This window comes from Toxorhynchites rutilus, chromosome 3 (genome assembly GCF_029784135.1).
Source record: "Toxorhynchites rutilus septentrionalis strain SRP chromosome 3, ASM2978413v1, whole genome shotgun sequence".
NCBI lineage: Eukaryota > Metazoa > Arthropoda > Insecta > Diptera > Culicidae > Toxorhynchites > Toxorhynchites rutilus.
The window spans coordinates 260,351,009-260,370,284 of NC_073746.1; the positions used below are offsets into that span (position 1 = coordinate 260,351,009).

A 19,276-nucleotide genomic window follows, 5' to 3' on the forward strand; every position below is an offset into this window, starting at 1 on the left:
AAAAGGATAATGACGAAATTAATGACACTATGGGCCTGATCACGAACGTCGCTTCACGGTGAAAACGAAGTGAATTGTATACAACGTTATTAAGGATTTATTTAGCTTTTTTGCTAACATTTTGAATCTTGTCTTGTCTTAAGAAAGAAAAGATAAAAATAAAAAATAAATGCACTATGGGATGTAATTGAGGACTAAAAATGTAGCTCCCGTAGACCGATTGAAACATGGCGAAAGGTCTAATTTCAATTGTCCTAATTGAATAGAATTGTTTTGTTTCTATTTTATGGATTAGAATGGAACCCATTATGGCAATGGGAGCCACTGACCCAAAACGATCATTATGATTGATTATGTATAATATTGATTTGTTGATATTTTGAATATAAAATAATAACTGTAATGTTTTTCCAACATTGCAGAGCTGGTTTTTGTAATTCAAACATTCGCAATTGGTGGACAAGACCCGAATCAGGACGATAGTTACATCGAATAAGGCCATTGATCTTTTGTTTTCACGTAATACATATTTTCAACGATATTGTTTTGAGGAATTATATAAGTTTCAAATAAGGAAAAAATGAATCTATCATTGCAAAGCTTTTAAATTAATAATTTTTAAATTATTCTCTAGTTATTTTTCCATAATTTCGATATCCGTCTAAAGAAAATCAGAATCATTTTCTGCTTCTGGCAAATTCCTTGAAACTCATCAGATGTTTCATATGAAAATTCTGCTTCTGACCGACACTGCTGACCAGTTTCTGTTTAAATAATTATATCAAATCTCATGTCACGTATATCAAATTACACGAGAATGGTAAGGATAAGAGTTGCTCAGATTATACTGATCATGAGATGGATAAATTCGGGTTTATTCTGAGATATAGAAGATATTATTATTCATCAAAATTCTTAAAAAATGATTTAACATTGACCTTTACTAAATACTTCTCACTATTCAAACGAGTAAGACAGAGCTGAGTACAAGAGTATGCGAGATATCGATTATTAAACTCATGATAGTCATGGTTTATCTCTAGGGTAATTTATAGAAAGAGGAAATAAAATTACATTCCGGTATGTTTAACAACAACATTATTCAAGAGCAACCAAGTATTCCTTCTCATCTTTGAACCAGCGTTTGATTAAGCAAACTAACGCACTAAGCAAATGATTTATGGAATGAGTCCGAATTGAAATAATTGAAATAATCGAGGTATAACCACAAACTTGTCATTATAAAACATACGTTCAATTAAATGGAATATTATATCATACACTATTAATTTTACGTACATAACGTTCAAACGCCCGAAATTATGCAACCGACATTTAAACGCCCGAAATGATGCAACTGACATGTCTCTTAGAAACGAGAAAGAACTCTTTCACTTTACGGAGTTTATTTTTACACGCAAATGTCCGTGACAATGATGATAAACACAAAAAGATTAAGTGAAGTGTAAGTGACGTGAAAGCGTTTGTGACAATGATGATCGTGATCAGGCCCTATGTAACAAAAATTGAGAATCAAGACTCAAGCTCTGTAAATATCCTTGAATTATGTTAGTACATTGAACAATAAATCGCTTGAATACAAATATATAATTATCATTTAACCCTCCTGTATCCGCGTGCAAAATCATAAAGGTGGAAACAGAATGCCGCGTTGTACGTTGCTTCTCATCAGCTGTCATTGCTTGCGTTTTGTACTAAAACATTCGCCCGACGCAGTCTGTTGATTTGCAGTCACAATCTAGCATTCGCGTCACCACTTTTCATGTACAAAAACAAAATGAATCGTATGAAAATCTTGTTCTTGTGTCCGAGGATCAGTTTTTAAAAACAATTCATTGACATACCCGCGCTGGCGGCATTGAGCTTCGTTTTCTAGTTTAGGGGAGCGTGAAAGAGCTGATTTTCAGTCGTAATGAACACGTTTTTAAAATTAAAATTATGAATTAAAATTAGCTTTTCCATATCAAACTAGTATTCTATTTAAATGAAGAAAATTTTTGTTTGCAGGTTGTGAAAAAGTCTCATACGAAAATGGTTTGTGAAGACAACTTCATATTATGATGAAAAAAAATTGCAACAATGTTGGAATTGTTCAGCCATATGGTTGAATGAAAGTCAGAAACACGTGTTTCAAGTAATCAAATAACATGATGTGAAAATTTTCATTCAAATTTTAGAACTTAAAAACCGGCTTCGTGTCTTCTAATCTTATAGAGATTACACTAACGAGTTTGGGACCCAAATTATGGCCCTAATTTGAAGTTGCCACCAGACGTCGACACCATGCCACTGTCATCGCAAATTCGACGCAAGCAGTTTAGAACAAATGTTAGCGTTTAGTACAATGATGCTAATGACTAGAGGTGTGCAATCCAGCTCATCATGATGAACAGCTCAGATCAGCTCAGCTCATCTAGAAGAGCTGTTCTTTATGAACAGCTCTTCAGCTCAGTTGTCAGAGTCGACATCTGGTGGCGACTTTCAATTTGGTCTATACATTTCCGATATTTTTACTGAGACTTTTCATTATAATATAAAATTGTCTTCAAGAAGAATTTTTTGAGATTTTTTCACCGCCTACAAACAAAGTGTTTTAGACTAATTTAATACACAGATTTTAATTTTCATTCATAATTTGAATTTTAAAAACGTGCTCATTCTGCCTGAAAGTCAATTATTGTTTTTGGCGCCCCCTAAAACAAAGCCCAATTCTGGCAACCCGAATATAACAGTTGAAAAGACAAGGAACAAATGAAACTGAACTGATATCATAACACGGAGAGCGAGAGACGGTCAGTTCATTTGAATATTACAGCTCACACACTCTCTTCAATTCTACAGCTCTTTTCTCTCCTTCATCATCATCAAAGTGAGCTGAAGAGCTGTTTGATTTTTTTTGCGAGCTGTTCCGCGTCAACTCACTTCAAAGAGTCGATTCTTCGGAACAGCTCATGAGCGGATGGCACATCTCTACTAATGACGCAACGCATTATTGTGTTCGACTTAATGGAAACACACATATTTAAAATGAAGTGTCAAAGCACAATTGTCGCAACGCGACGCATAGCGCGGCATTCTGGTCCCACCTTAACTCGTGTACTCGCGCACGATGTCACAGACCGAACGCTGAGCTTCTCTGTAATATTGCTATTGTGTATTTTTCAGGCTTCATTGGTATTTTTTTGAAGATGAGTGAGTAATTTAATGAAAAAAACTCCAGAAAATATGTTTTATCCGTCTGCATTCAGTGTTAATAGTCATCTAATACAGCATCTTCAAAACAGAGTAATTTTTGATACTCCAACACAAATAATAAAATACGACTTTTTTCCTGTTATTAGTTGAAGGAAAGCAACTGAATATAATTCTGGAAATTATAAAGAGCTATAAAATAACATAAAAAAATATTAATCGATTGTGATTTCATTGGTTTAAGAATCAGAACATACCATAACTGCATGCTCGAGACAAACATATCTTTCACATTTCATACAGTTGCAGCGTGTTTTCGGGTCTTTAATCGAAGATCAAAATGTATAACGACCTTCTAGATAATTACCAGATGATAAAGGTTCTGGAATATAAAGTTTGCACATTTTCAACATCCTTTGTCTCTGTATTCTTGGTAAACTAAGAATTAATGCCTTTTTCAGATGGGGAATAAAAAGATTACATAAAAGGATTTCTAGGAACTTCCTTTTCTTTTTCATGTTTTCTTGTCGATACTGTTCATTATAAAAATATCCCCGAAACTGTAACTATAAAAAATAACCATAAGCCACCGATTAGTTCATAGTTTACTGTTTACAATTCTTCCACAAGTGCAATTCTCTCACAAGTGTGTATATGTGTGATCGTTGTATTTAGCGAATAACTATACGAAAGTCAAACACTTGTATTTTGCTTTCGCACGTATGAATCTAACGACGAACAGGTAACAACTAAAATCAGATAACTCTCGTCGGTGTCTCAGACCGAAAGTGTTAAAAAAGTGACACAAGTCTCATTTGTACCAAACCCATGCGTGAATAACGAATCTAGAGGGAATCGCAAAGTCGTAGTGCTGATATTTTCTGAGAAATGAGCGAATTATTGATTTCTCAGTCTCACTGACCTATACGCGGGTATAGGAGGTTTAAGCAGTATAACCCTTACCCTATTTTAAACTATGGAGCTACAACATAAAGAAACATCAATAAACAACAAACATTTTGGGGGAAAATAGGGGAAAGGGTGAATGCTTGAAGAGGCTCATGAAACTTATCTCAGGTGAATTTAAAAAAAAACAAGTGGTAAAAGTTTTATTACAAGTTTACAAGCCATACATGGTTAGAGACAATTTTTAAGACTTTTGCGTGTGCACAAAAGGTTGTATTACACTTTTAGACAGGTCAAGTCGTTGTTATTTTCGCATGTTTGATCATTTTATTGAATTAGTAGTTGTACAGAAATATGAATTGAGCTTGAAACCACAAGAAACCGTTTAGCAAAAAGAGTGTCCGAAATTTGAATTCACTCTGTCCAAAATTTGATTTTTTTATAAATAGTGTCCGAAGTTTGGTTCTTATTCGCTTCAATTGAAAAATATTTTTATTCGATAATGTTTGATGTTTTCAATCAAATATGTACCAAAGTAGAAAGCTTAAAAGCCTATTGAACTAACTTATTCTAAATATGAATTAAATAATACCTGTGCATTGAGGCATGTTTTGATCTGCCTTACATGCCTCAAGCGTCCGAAACATGATTCAGAACGGTGAATAAGCAAGAAACAATAATTTTTCACTATATTTGTGAATATAATAGTCCTGAATCGATCATCTATTCCTTAATGATTGAGACTCAGGACTACTTTTCACAAATGAATGGCGAAAATTTATTCAAACTGTGCCTCGCAGCAGGGTAAAAAAAGGTATATTTAGGTGATATACCAGTAGAAGGAATCATGTTTGCTCGGCTAGGCGTCCGTAATTAACTTGCGTGTATATTTTTAAATGAAGGACGCATATTGTTTCATGACAACTCTCACACGTGCTATGACCTTGCAAGTGGCATTTCCATCAAATTCGTTCGAAAAATGCTATTAAATTGGTCGAATGTGTAGAAAATTAGTAATTTTTCTAAGAAAAAAAAATTCTTGAGAAAAATTAATTTAATTTTTAATTTTTTTTCTTCAGCATTTTTTTTCTATATTTCATTTATTCCTATGATAATTTTGAATGATAATTTGAACAGTTCCCTACATTTCATACTATGACCGACATTGCCTAGGTTGTATAGTTTCTGAGTTACATTTTATTTCTAAAAAGTTAGAAAAAAAACTCAAAATCACAAAAAAATACTGAAAAATATTAGGACCTAAAAATGTTGGTCGGAGAATGAAATGTAGGAAATTTTTCAATTAAAAATATCAAACAAATTTTTGAAAAAAATTATGCTAATAATTTTTTTTTAAGAACTTCAAATTCATTTTTCTAAAAAAATATATTTTTTTTAATTCTGGAAAAAAATATATGAATAGCTCGTATAATAATATACAAGTCATCAACATCTTCATGTTTTCTCTAAAATATTACTACTAATGTGTAAGTCGTCAAATTTTTTTTGTGTAAATTTTTGCGATTGACATGTTCTGTAAACGTTTTACTATCAAAAATTCCATGCCAACTCTTTTTAGGAAAACGATTAGAATACTTTATAATTTTTCTTTAATTTTTACAAGAAGAAATATACTAAAAAAAATTTAAAATTTAAATTCTTTTTCCTCAAAACGATTCTTTTAATTCTCAAAAAAAATATTAGAATAGTTGTTGTTTTACTCGTAACATTTGTATGTGTAAATTATTGCGTTTGGATTGTTCTTGACATGTTTCACAATAGAAAAAAAACATTTAGAACTTTTCAATTGTGATAATACAGCCATTCCATGCCAAACCGATGCAGCGATTCTCAGATTTCCGTGAAAAGCCACAGTTTTGTTCCTTATTTCCATTTTAGGCTGGCCAAAAAAAAAACAACTTTTTTTCCCTTTTTTTCAAAAATGACATTTTTCAAAAATTCATAACTTTTGAACTACTGAACCGATTCAGATGATCTCGATATATCAAATTAAAGCTAATAATCTATTATTTTTTTGGAAAAATATTGTACTTGAAAATATAATCCAAATTTTTTTCCGTAATAATTGATTGTATTTGTTCTTTTTTATAGTTTACGTGGTCTCGGGACCAAGGACTTTTTAATATTTTTTCTTGGAAGCTAAGTATTTTATACGTAACAATCCAAAAATCAGAAAGGCTTTATGTTTTGTTCTTGAGTTATGATTTTTTGAAATTAACCGATGGTCCAAAAAATCAATTTTTACCTCTTTTTCCAACACAAAAATTCATAATCTTTGAACTGCTAGACCTGAGGGTGATCAACATTTGTTTTCGTAATTATTGATTGTAATTATTTTTCAAAGCTTACATTCCATATCCGAATATCAGAATATCCTTTTTGAGTTATGATTTTTCATGGTAAACATGTTTTCAGTTTCGTTCAATATGCTTAGAATCCAATGTTTACGCAAGTGTTGTAATTTTTGAAAGAAGGCACACTCATTGGATTCAAATTTGTATATTAATCATCTGAATCGGCCCAGTAGTTTAAATGCTTAAATTTTCGAAAAAAGTCATTCCTGGAAAAAAAGGGAAAAATAATTTTTCGGACAATCGCCTAATTTTGAAAAATCACAACTCTGAAGGAAATAATAACGCCAATCTAAATTGTATATGTTAGCTAAAAAACCTCAGCTTTCAAGACAAAATATTAAAAAAATATAGCGACCATGTAAACTATAATAAAACAAATACAATCAATTATAAAAACAACGAAATCCTAATTGTTTTCGGTATAATATTTTTTTTAAAAAAGGCTAGCTAATTGGCTTCAATTCGATATATCGATCAACTGAATCGGTTCAGGAGTTCAAAAGTTATGAAAAAAGTCATTTTTGGAAAAAACGAGACTTTTCGGACCACCCCAAAATGAGCAATTCCTAATTTATATAAAAAAGGATTTCGAATGAAAGTTTGTATTCCGTTTGGGATGGATGAAATATGATTTTTCCACAGCAATTGGGAATTTTTTGACTCACGTGTAACTTTTGAATAAGGCATATCGATTTTAGTATGAGAAATCTTTGATAATTTATATCTTAAAAACTTTGAGTCGTACCAAAATAGTGTCTTTAAAAGAGTTATAGAGTATTGATGTCAAAACGTGAAAAAATGTACACTGAGAAAATGTAGTATTCTTTTTTTTATTTACAAGAAAGAAACTTTAATTTGCAATATCTAAAATATGTATTTTTATTTTTTTATTTTTTTCATATAATTTTTTCATGAAGTCATTTAGAAAATTTAAAAAAATCGTCCAAGATGGTAAACCTATTTTTTAGATGAACTTTTTAGAACAATTTTTGTATGTTAACAATCATTTTTAGCTACAAATTATGAATTCTGAAGTGATTTGAAACAAAAAATCAATCTCCATCTAAATGCAGCCATTCTCGAGATATTAAAAAAAATCTAATTTATTGTCTTTTTTTATAATAAATAGGCTCTTTTAATATATACTGAGTAAATTTGCTCATTATTTTCAATAACTTAATCAAATACATAATTATGGTAAAAATATAAGTATGTTTCCAATATAACAAAACAACAAATTAGCGTTTAAAAACTACACTAAACAATAATAAATAACACACCTATTTCTATATTCAGATTTGTTATGAAAAAAGTCATGGTTTTCTCCATAATTAACATCAAATTAAAATCTCAGATGGAGTACCAATCACTGTGCAAAAATATAATCGAATTGCGAAGAGAATCAATGTTTAATTGTCGCTTCGATAAGATTTAACGCTATGAAGGTCCTTTATAGTGAGTTTTTTTTTCGTTTATTCGTTAACCGTCATTCACTTATCGGTCGTGAATTCAATGAAATCAACTTTTCATCATGATCTGAGAGCTTTGATTGTGGATCGTTGAAGACACGCTCAGAACAGAGAAAGATGCAAATGACTACAGGAATGGGAAACAGAACTCACAATTAAATGGTTTAGGTGATCTATTATTAAGAACAAGTGTTGATATATTTTATGTTTGGATAGTATATCATTATTTGTCAACTCAATACGAGCACAACCTATCGGAGCTTTTTTCATGTATGAGTCATATAAATAACCCTAAAAATCCTGTTACAATCACGCAGTGCAGCACACAACTGACCTACAGGATGAAACTTGAAATCGCAGGTGAAGTGATGCAATATTGTTGTTGTATCTGACCTTGACAACAATTTACAATCCACCGTAAAGGGCAGAATCGCTTAACATTATTTTTCGCGCGCTTGGTCACTTCACCAAACTTACACATGTTTACCGCCAATCAACCAGTGCAGGATTTTTTAACTGTACTCTGCATGAAAATGGTCTTGATTATGCCGCGTATATCACATGCAGTCAGAGGCGATTCCAACACACCTATACTGTGACTGATTAAAATGATCATGGAAACATTTTTCTTGGCAGCGATAGCGTCCTTGGCTGGAAATGCTCGGCCCTAGAGTTATGCGTAATGGCAATCAGTGCGTATAAATTTCACCACTGTAGTTATGCTCTGTATCGTGACGTCTACATTCATCATTCGCCGCTGCTTTTCGTCAGACGATTCACCTGCATTATCATTGCAACTGATGTTTTTATCAAACATGCTGATGATTCATTGCATGTTTGATATTCATTTAACGGTGTCAATTACCAACCTCATCGAATAAATTGTTTCATTTTTGTCGTTCCAATAGATGCTCCTAACGTTTGTACCACTGCTCGGCTTGATAATCGATAGTGCCTCCGGCCAGGGGACTTTCTTCGAGCTGCTATTCGATGAAACGAGCATGTTGCTGCGGAATGAAACCATCCGGCGGGTACCCGATACTCAGCATTTCCTGAAAGAGTACGATTTCATCGTTATCGGCGCAGGATCCGGTGGATCGGTCGTAGTCAACCGACTTACTGAGGTGAAAAATTGGAATGTGCTCCTGTTAGAGGCCGGCAAGGATGAAAACATGTTGACCGATGTTCCACTTACGGCAGGACTAACGAGTATTACAGGTAAGGCCATTTGAAAAAAAAGGCTACACAAAAAAAGCAGTCGAATTTGCCTCACGGTAATTTGTAACGAAATTATTAACTTCGATTACTTTTTATATTTTTATTAATTGGTTTTTTCTTCATTCAATCTTGACGGAGTTTCCTTTAACAGAGAAGTTTTCAGGTTTGTGTATTTGTGAGCTGTTAAAGGTAACTCGAACCCTTTTCCCGTAGAGGCAGCAGACTACTCGATGAGAGATGCATCTGTCGAGATTTATATACTAATGATGCTGCGTTTTAGTTCTAGCGATATTCTCAAATAGCGAACATGTTTCCTCTCTGGTGGATAGATGAACACGAGGCTGTTAACATTTGTACCGCTTCGAGATGCGATTCTATTTTTAGATTCGTGTTCACCTGTATTATTCAGCCGCGAACGCTGTTTCTTTGTGTTGTGTTTCCCCGCTGCGCGATCGGTGAATTAAAGGCGAACACAGTGTAAAGCGCATGTGCGTCCCTGGTTGACTCACAGATCGTACTCGCGGATACCGTTGTGGTTCGAATAACGGAATTTGGTTAAAATACAACTATTTTATCGGTAATTAACAATAATTATCAGCATGTTAACAGTCCTACTTTTGGATTGCGAAGGCAAGAGAAAAAAAATCAAAAATAAACAAGTATCCGGTATGTGATTCTACAATTTTAAGGGGTGTGGCGAGCCGAGACCGATACGTATGGATGTGCTGAGTTTCATTCATAACTATGGCGCTTACAAATGTTTCCATAGTGTGGGTTCTTCATTCTATGAGTAGCGTGCCTGTAATACAGTGAAACCAGAGCTAACGTGGGTTCACTGATTTTTTTATGAAAAGAAACAGATCGGAGCTGAAAACATTTAAAATCATAGTTTTGGCCGATTTTGACGTAGGAATACGTCTTTGATTTCTATATAGGAAGTCACTCTACGGAAAATGTAACGAAAAATTAAGTGAATTTAAATGCATATTACGCAAAATCGTTATTGCGATATTTGTTATACTATCCACAAATCCATTTGTCTATTTCCCTTCCCCTTCCCAATATATAAGCAGCACCCGTAGTGATCAGTTCAATATAGAATCCACACAATCAAGAGAGCCCTCGCGTTTATGAGACATCTAATCTGTATAACCTGGCGATATAATTATTACGACCTACCTCAGGCAATACACAATAGTCCATGAAGTGCATTTAAGTGAAAATCAGCCATTGGAGCACGACAGTTATTCTCTGGACAAAATCTGTTTTCGACATAGTTGTTGCATATGATAGAGCCCTCATTTTTTTGTTGCCAAAAATAGGTTGACCGAAACTTTCGATTAAATAAAAAATATAACTTTCTTATCTTTATAGATAGGGGTAAATATAGTCCGACAATATTTTATTTTTTATTTTCTACAAGATAAGAAAGATAAGAAAGTAATAATAAGATTTTTGCTTTCACCTTAAATTTTGGTCACCCTATCTTCAACAACATTGAAAAAAGTGCTCCATCATATGTCACAGGTTTGTCGAAGACAGTTTTTGTCTAGAGAATAAATGTCTTCCGCAAAGTTGTATTTAGCGCATTCTATCCATGTTGCATTAGAATGACCATGAAAACACTTTTTTTTGCTCTAACTTTTATATAATATTTCAAATTCTACATCAAAATTGTCTTCGTACGACTTTTAGTGCTTATGAAAAGAGCTTGTCTGAAGAATAACTGTCTAGCTCTAGATGTTAATTTCCACTAAAATGCACCTCCTGAATTTATTGTGAACAACTTTTTAGAACAAAGTATTTTCTAGCTCTTGAAAAAACGGGTATAGTTTTTTCTAGGTTGCGTTAGCATCACCATGAAAAAAACTGTTTTTCACTTCAAATTTGATACTTCAAATTCTACATTCAACCTCTTTTCGAAAGACATTTAGAGCTTACTAATACAAACATTATGCGATGCAGAACTTGTCAATATCTCAACTCTGCTCAAAGTTATTGATATATTTTTTTCCAAAAAATATACTTTCTTCAGTTGTTTATCATTATTTCTGGGGCAAACATGAACAATGTTTATTGGCGGTATTTTAAAGAGCATATTGCACTCTTCATAATGTGAGATTTTTAAAACTATGTTATTTTTGTATTTGAGTAAAACCTGACCCGGCAAACGTTGTTCTGTCATATAAATTATTTCTAATGATTATGTTGGTTGTTAAATAAAAAATAACTAATGTATTGTGAGTATGTTTAAATGTTTTAACGATCTACACATAAGTGAAACGTTCGTGACTCTTGTGTTCATACTTGTGTTTGACATACCGAGGAATAGAGCGCCAAGTCGATGACCACCGACAAAAATTAAAAAGGAAACAAACCATTCCTTGTATTCCATTCGTCAATGAAATAACGAATCTGACATGTTTGTTTTCTTGAACGTTAAATGTAGAGTGAAAAAAGGAATATATTTTGTCGTAAAGTAGACAAATTAAATAAAGAAAATCAATATAAATTTCGTTGTTGCAAATGTGCTGCTCTTCATCGAACCACAGAACTCAACATTAATATGAGCATTGAATGTTTTGCTGAGCTGAGGCAAATATGGTACTGCCGAACGATTTTCCATGTCAATGTCTGCATTATAAATTTTTATGAATGATTGTCTGTCATGATCAGTATTTCTTCGTTGATATATTTTACATCCACCTAGGCTTGCGGTCGTGTCGTTGGTGAAATCTTCAAGAAAATACATTGTACATTTTCTATCTGCCATGCAAAGCTATAAAAGTTTTAGATCACCGCACCGCCATGAACCATATCTGTGGTAACAATATCGAACAATAACTCATATTTCATCATTAGCAGACACGAAAGCAAATTTAGGATGATGAAAATTGAATGAAAATTTTTATTCGATGTTGTTTAATTACATAGAAGACATAGTCCTGCCCTTCACATAACTGTTTTTCTATAAATCTTTTTGCATTTCAGCCACAATATTACCCAGAATTTAAAATAATTATGCAAAGAATGTATTATTCTGTTGCATAGAACACAATAAAGCTATATTTGATTTAATTTTTTTGTTTTGAAAGCGTGTTTATTTAACTTAAAAATTCATAACAATTTACGCTTCACAGAAATGGAACACGAAGCTCAATGACCTTTATATCACATTGCTTTTCAAGGTTGCCACATTTGCACAACCCGTCGAAGTCGAACGGATGACAGAATTCGATATTGCAATCGATTCGGGTAATTTTGACTCGATCAGACAATGCTTGCGTTTAGGCCTGGTAATTGCAAAGGCTGCGTCGGCGTGGCTCATGCATGATAGCGTGTCGCCAGTGAGTGTATTTTCTCTCACACCGCTTCTGATTGTTTTCAATCGCAATCGTTCGCTCTCTATCTCTCTATCGTTAGCAAGTGATTCTAAGTTGAGATGGTGAACGTTAGGAACATTAGGATCGTCAGTACCATTGGAGAAGAAGATGGAGAGCGTCGTTTGAACGGTGGGTGTCAACGGTGAACTCCAGATTATTATTTTTCCTTCGAATCACAATTTCTCGCACCGCTGTACAGTCGCCTATCATGCCTCCAGCAATGTCTTCAATAACATACGCATTGAATATATTCTCCAGTCGGTGTTTTGTTAGGATTGATGACAACAACGTGATTGTCACCTTGCAAACCGAGCTCATACATGAAGAATTTCAATAATTTGTTATATTTATTCAAATAGTCTTACAACTCGCCGGAAATATGCATGGCTTTAGCCGAATTGAGGTTATTGGCACATGTGTGGATTGAAGTTCGATGAAGGAACTTAGCGCCATCTGTCAGTTAACAACGTAAATAAATTAGTTCTCATAGAAAAATGAACAACGGCTCGATTATATGGATATTATTTATACTAAAATTCTAAAATCGCGATCCAAAATAGGAGATAGGAGATGAGAGTGAACCTTTGTGGTTATATGTACTTTTATGGCAAATGTAAGAAAAAAAAATGCTTAGATTTGTTCTGCATAGGGCTACCCTAATGGGTATAAAACATACGCTAATCGGTACCCTAGTGGAATCATATATAGTTTATGCCTATTCTCATGCCTACCAAGTTTTTTGTGCATAATTTCATGAAAATCAGTCGAGCCGTTTCGGAGGAGTTCGACGACGAACATCGTGACACGAGATATATATATATATATATATATATATATATATATATATATATATATATATATATATATATATATATATATATATATATATATATATATATATATATATATATATATATATATACAGAGAGATAGAAAATAGCTTTGTTCTATAAAGTTGATTGAAATAACTGGGGCTACAACATTGTCGAACTATGTTATTCTCTATCTACAAGATAAGAAAGATAACAAAGTAATAATAACATTTTTGCTTTCACCTTAAATTTTGGTCACCCTATTTTCAACAACATTGAAAAAAGTGCTCCATCATATGTCACAGCTTTGTCGAAGACAGTTTTTGTCTAGAGAATGAATATCTTCCGCAAAGTTGTATTTAGCGCATTCTATCCATGTTGCATTAGAATGACCATGAAAACACTTTTTTTTGCTCTAACTTTTATATAATATTTCAAATTCTACATCAAAATTGTCTTCGTACGACTTTTAGTGCTTATGAAAAGAGCTTGTCTGAAGAATAACTGTCTAGCTCTAGATGTTAATTTCCACTAAAATGCACCTCCTGAACCATTGTGCAATGTTTCAGACAAGGATAATATCGCCGAGCCAAGATAGCTATTTAAACATTAGTTTAAGAATGCACTGATGATGACTTCTTATCGTATTCGAATATATTGAATAAACGAAAAAAAAAGGCAACTAATCGATAAATATTTCTCTAGGGACGGTTTCATTGATAAGGATTTTATGTACATTTATGAACATCAATACAATAAAATCAGAGAATGTCGAGTTTTTCGTGTTAATGTTGACCTCATAGTCCTACTCCAAGTTCCCGTCCGTGCCTCTAAGTACAGACCCTTCCACTTTTTCAATCCATACGTTTAATGCATACCCAGCCGAGAAAGATTTCGCTTTCGCTGAAAGCGCAGTCACAGACAAAGGGGCAGAATGAGACATCACTATTTGATAAATTTGATGTAATTAATATAATCCACAAAAAATACAAACAATACGGAATTTTACGAGGGCGGTCCGATAAGTACTTAGCTTCATCGCCCGATGGTGCCAGTATCGCAAGAGAGATTACTTATTGTGTAGTACATTCTCGTAAACGGCTACTGTCAAAATTTCAGCCGAATCGGACTCGTAGTTTTGTTTTGATCGAGTGTGGAAGCGGGCGTGTCCGTGGATTTTAGAAAAATGAAAAAAAATGGAAATTTCGCCATCGCCACGGCCAAATTGGTCGAGTTGCTACGGTCGAATTGCACTACGATCCACCGTATTCTCCAGATTAGGCCCCGTGCGACTTTTTTTTTGTTTCTAAACTTGAAAAAGTCACTCGCCGGCCAGAAATTTGATTCGAATTAGTCCCTGTCAACTGTTGCCAAAGGATAAGCTTTATGTTTACGAAAAACAGCAGATCATTTGATGATCATCCTTTGCTTTGATTTTTAACTAGTTTTTGTTGGATTTGGCTCCCACACAGTGGAATACAGTTTTGCTTCCGGTGTTTATTTATCTTAAACTAATCAAATTATCTAATTTTCTCAAATCCAATCGTGGTTCGAGAAAGAAAAATGGCAGAATGTATCAATAGAAAATTTGACGAGAAACAAAGACAAAGGTTGGTAGCAATCCGGTACGTTCCTTCCCAGGAAACATGCCAAGGAATCCATCCGATGAATCGTCAAAGAAGACTTGCACGCATCTTCCCGGGCTGAATTGAGACGCCTCATAATTACGGATAGTTTAAAAATCCAAAGAAATTTGAGGATGTTCCGAAGAAAGTGAAGTTTTAGTTCCAAATCAATCATCCACATGGTGTCAAGATGTTTGGGTTGGTGGCGTCCAACGGTTTGAAAATGCCACCTGTTTTCATTGATACACGAGTTAAAATCAATACTGTATATCAGTATTTTGAAGGACCAGGTGAAGGCCAAATTTTCTGTGGATCATTAAGTTGTCCTACAACAGGAGCACCATGCCACACGTCAAATTTGACGCATCGAAGGTTGATAGAAAACATTAAGTTTTAGCCGAAAGATTTATCGCCTATGCAGTCCGACCCTTAACCCGTTGGATTATTCGTTTTGATGTTTGATGAAGTACAAGCCTGTAAAACATCTCACCCTAGTGTGAAGACATTGAAGTCTGTCATAACGCGCACATGGCAGTCGATGTCGGAGAACTACGTTCGAAAGGCCAGTTCTAGCTTCTGGCATCTTGCCGCACTTTGTACACAATGCATACTCAGTGGAGTGCGTGCTTTGACACTAAGGATACAATTTTTATTGACCCGTACTCCTGCACACATAAGTTTCTGCTCATTTATGGTTGACGCTCTGTGTATTCGACAACTGAAACAAGTCACGTTCGATCAACCGGATAAATCACCTCACCTGTCTGTTGAGTTCTTCAGAATTGCAAATGGTTAAAACGTAAGAACCTTAAGTTATATTTTGAGTTGAGAGTCAACTCGAATTGAATCAACCATTTTTGGCCGCTTTTACTAAACCCAAATCATCGGCCCATTTCAGGGCCAGCCACATTTTCTAGTAAAATGTTAGTCTTAATTATTTTTTCATTCTTAGAAAATATCCAAAGTGATAAACAAGCGAATTGAATAAAATAAGTTAGTATTCCTACGTAGACCAGGTGGCCGTGTCTTGGACACCACCCTTCTATTTTTTCTTAAGGTTGTCATATCCCATATTTATTATTCATTATATCTTTTTTCTTTAGGCTACAATTGGGGATACAAGGCGGATCCAATGGAGGGTGCTTGCCTTGGGCTGGAGAACGGAGTATGCAGTTGGCCCAAAGGTCGCGGATTGGGCGGAACCAGTTTGATAAACTTCCTGATATACACACGAGGACACTGGCGGGACTACGACGATTGGGAGCGAGCGGGGAATTTAGGCTGGGGCTATCGAGATGTGCTGCCGTACTTTAAAAAGTCCGAACGGGTCAAGATTGGCAAATTTAAAAGATCGCGGTACCACTCGGACGCGGGCTACTTGGATATCGAGTACTCATCGTATGAAACGCCCATGCTAAGATCTTTCATAGAGGCTGGTAAGCAGATGGGCTATCGTGAAACGGACCCGAACGGGGAAGATATGATGGGATTCTCGAAGGCCCAAGCCACAATGCGCGATGGAAGACGTTGCAGTGCGGGAAAAGCCTTCCTAAGACCTGTGGCGAACAGACCTAATTTGCACATTTCTATGAACTCAAGAGTTACTCGGATCCTGATTGATCCGGCAACCAAAAAGGCTTACGGGGTAGAATTCATGAAAAACAAGAAACGATACGCCGTGAAGGCCATTAAGGAGATTATTCTATCGGCGGGAGCAATAGCCTCTCCCCAAATACTGATGCTATCAGGAATAGGTCCGAAGGAACATCTGCAAGAGGTCGGAATACCTGTGATTCAAGATCTCAAGGTGGGATACAACCTTCAGGATCATGTTACATTACCTGGATTAGTATTCACGGTGAATAAGCCGGTCACAATTCGAGAACGAGACATGCGCTCGCCGGCGGTTGTGATAGACTACTTGGTTAATGGGAAAGGACCGTTCACTATTCCTGGAGGAGCGGAAGGAGTTGCGTTCGTGAAAACCAATATTTCGTTTCTGCGTGAGTGTTTTATTTATGTGAGTGTTCTAAAGTATTCTTCCAAATCTTGCTGTTTGCAGCTCCTGATTACCCAGATGTTGAGTTGGTGCTTGGGACGGGTGCCTTCAACAACGACGACTCAGGTTCACTACGAGCTGGCTTCGGAATGAGTAAAGAGTTTTATCAGGAGACATATAGTTCAATATCCGGACAGCACGCATTTGCAATTTCTCCCGTTCTGATGCGACCCAAAAGCAGAGGAAGAATCATGCTGAAAAGTAAGAACCCCTTCCATTGGCCCAGTATGAAGGGGAATTTCTATCAGAACTATGATGACCTGCTGGTTCTTCGAGAGGGAGCAAAATTAGCAGTACAAATAGCGGAATCCTCAAAGTTTGCTCGATTCGATGCTAGGTTACACGATAAACCATTTTTAGGCTGTGAACATCATTCTTTCCGGAGTGACGCGTATTGGGAATGTTGTATCCGGCGAATTGGTACAAGTCTTCAGCACCAGGTAAGGGAAACACGTGACAGTTTTACCGTATAAAACCATATTCACTTCAGATTTACCACTTTTTAGTCTGGAACTTGTAAAATGGGACCTCCCAGTGATCCAGAAGCCGTAGTAAGTCCACAGCTTCAAGTGTATGGTATTCGGGGGCTTCGTGTAGCCGACTGTTCTATCATACCGACGATTCCGGCCTCTCATACAAACGCAGTAGCATTTATGATCGGTGAAAAGGCTGCCGATATGATCAAAGAGTATTGGATCAACGAAATTCGATAATCCCGCGGAAGTGTGTCGTAAAGTGTGATATCTAGTCAGTAGTTAACATCACGGATCAATATATATTATTATGTTTTTTGATGAATTCTTTGTCTTTTTCAATGCGTTGCCTTCTCTAGTCTACTCTTGTCTCACATAAGTAAACTTTACTGAAATGAACTATTGGTGATCTTAATCTTATCATACATTCCATTATGTACTAATTTGTCTTTTACATCGACTGATGTTTACTCGAAGATAACGTAAATAGTATTAAGCGAACAAGCATAGGAATAAAGACCGTGAGACTGTTTAGTGTAAACAACACACGTCGTTTTGGAAGTTTATTTCACCTTCGATCCGATCGATTCCATTTGCCTGTTCTCTGTTTATTTGTGTCTCAAGTAATCGCGTCAATCTCGCGAAATCATCCCTGTCCGCTAAATATCTTCGAAATCATCTGTTTCTCTGATTTTCATCTGCCACCCATAAGGTGGCACACATATACACGTATTCCTTTATTCTTTCACACCGTGGAAAAGTGTTTACCAACGCTAAGAGTTCGGGCGGTCATAGCATATGCGGTACTAGAATGGAAAACTTCGGTTACAGCACAATTCAGGCGCATGCGGGCCGTTTCAGTGCGGCATGTAATTGAAATATTGTAAACGGTCCTCAAAACGCTGGTCCTTTGCTTTCTGGAATAACTATGTTGCAAAAACACATATTCAATTTCAGATATTTGAAAACAGTAAAAGGGATGGAAATATAATCCAGTGAATATAAATCGAGGAAAACATTAGACTAACAAATAAACTGTCCACATACCACGTGGACAACTTTAGGGGGGTAGGGGATACGAAAATGTCTACGCTTGTCCACGATGTGTGGGGAGAGGTTACAGATAATGTCCACGCTGATACGTTGATAATTTTTTTCTAAATATACATTGACCTTTCTATTCAAAAATAAATTAATTCTTTTCTGTATTTTCAAGATTTTCAAAATTTAAACCCATTTCGTTCTTGCTATAAGCTATCTAATACCTTGTAAATAATATGAATTAATATTTGTGTAAGAGAATAATAGCTAAGAATGCCGACTTACACAAATTCAGTTGCTTGAAAAACGGATATGTGAACGGATATATAAATGGATATGTGCAATAGCTTGTGTGTCCAATGAAGGTATGTTTGTTATTTTAAAATAAATAATGGAAAATAAATACTGTAGCAGAACATTATCATTAAATTGCCAGAATTGTATAAAAATGCAAAAAACATTATTTCTAATACACAGAATATGTCATATCTCGGTAGCGGTTTGTCTTAGGATCACAATCACGCAAACTTTCGAACTTAAAGCATAGAACGGCAAGCCAGGAATTTATTGAAAATAAGAAAAAAATTACATAAAAGGATGTTTTGAGATACAAATGTTTTTAAACAGATTAATGTGTCAAAATTCAATTTTGTTTTATTAATAAACTTAATCGATATTCTAAAAACAAACATCCTATTTTAA

The 19,276-nt window shown here is 34.9% G+C and overlaps 1 protein-coding gene across 2 annotated transcripts in view; it reads left to right on the forward strand.

Annotated features, from left to right (window-relative positions):
* The window catches only part of LOC129776930 (glucose dehydrogenase [FAD, quinone]), a 45,619-nt gene extending 27,585 nt beyond the window's left edge, over positions 1-18,034 (forward strand). For both annotated transcript variants that reach the window (XM_055782876.1, XM_055782877.1), the window contains 4 exons: positions 8,872-9,181; positions 16,105-17,004; positions 17,064-17,500; positions 17,567-18,034. In XM_055782876.1, the coding sequence (XP_055638851.1) occupies positions 8,872-9,181; positions 16,105-17,004; positions 17,064-17,500; positions 17,567-17,773 (1,854 nt within the window). In that variant the 3' untranslated portion in view covers positions 17,774-18,034. The remainder of the gene's footprint in view (positions 1-8,871; positions 9,182-16,104; positions 17,005-17,063; positions 17,501-17,566) is intronic.
* The last annotated feature ends 1,242 nt before the right edge of the window (positions 18,035-19,276 follow it).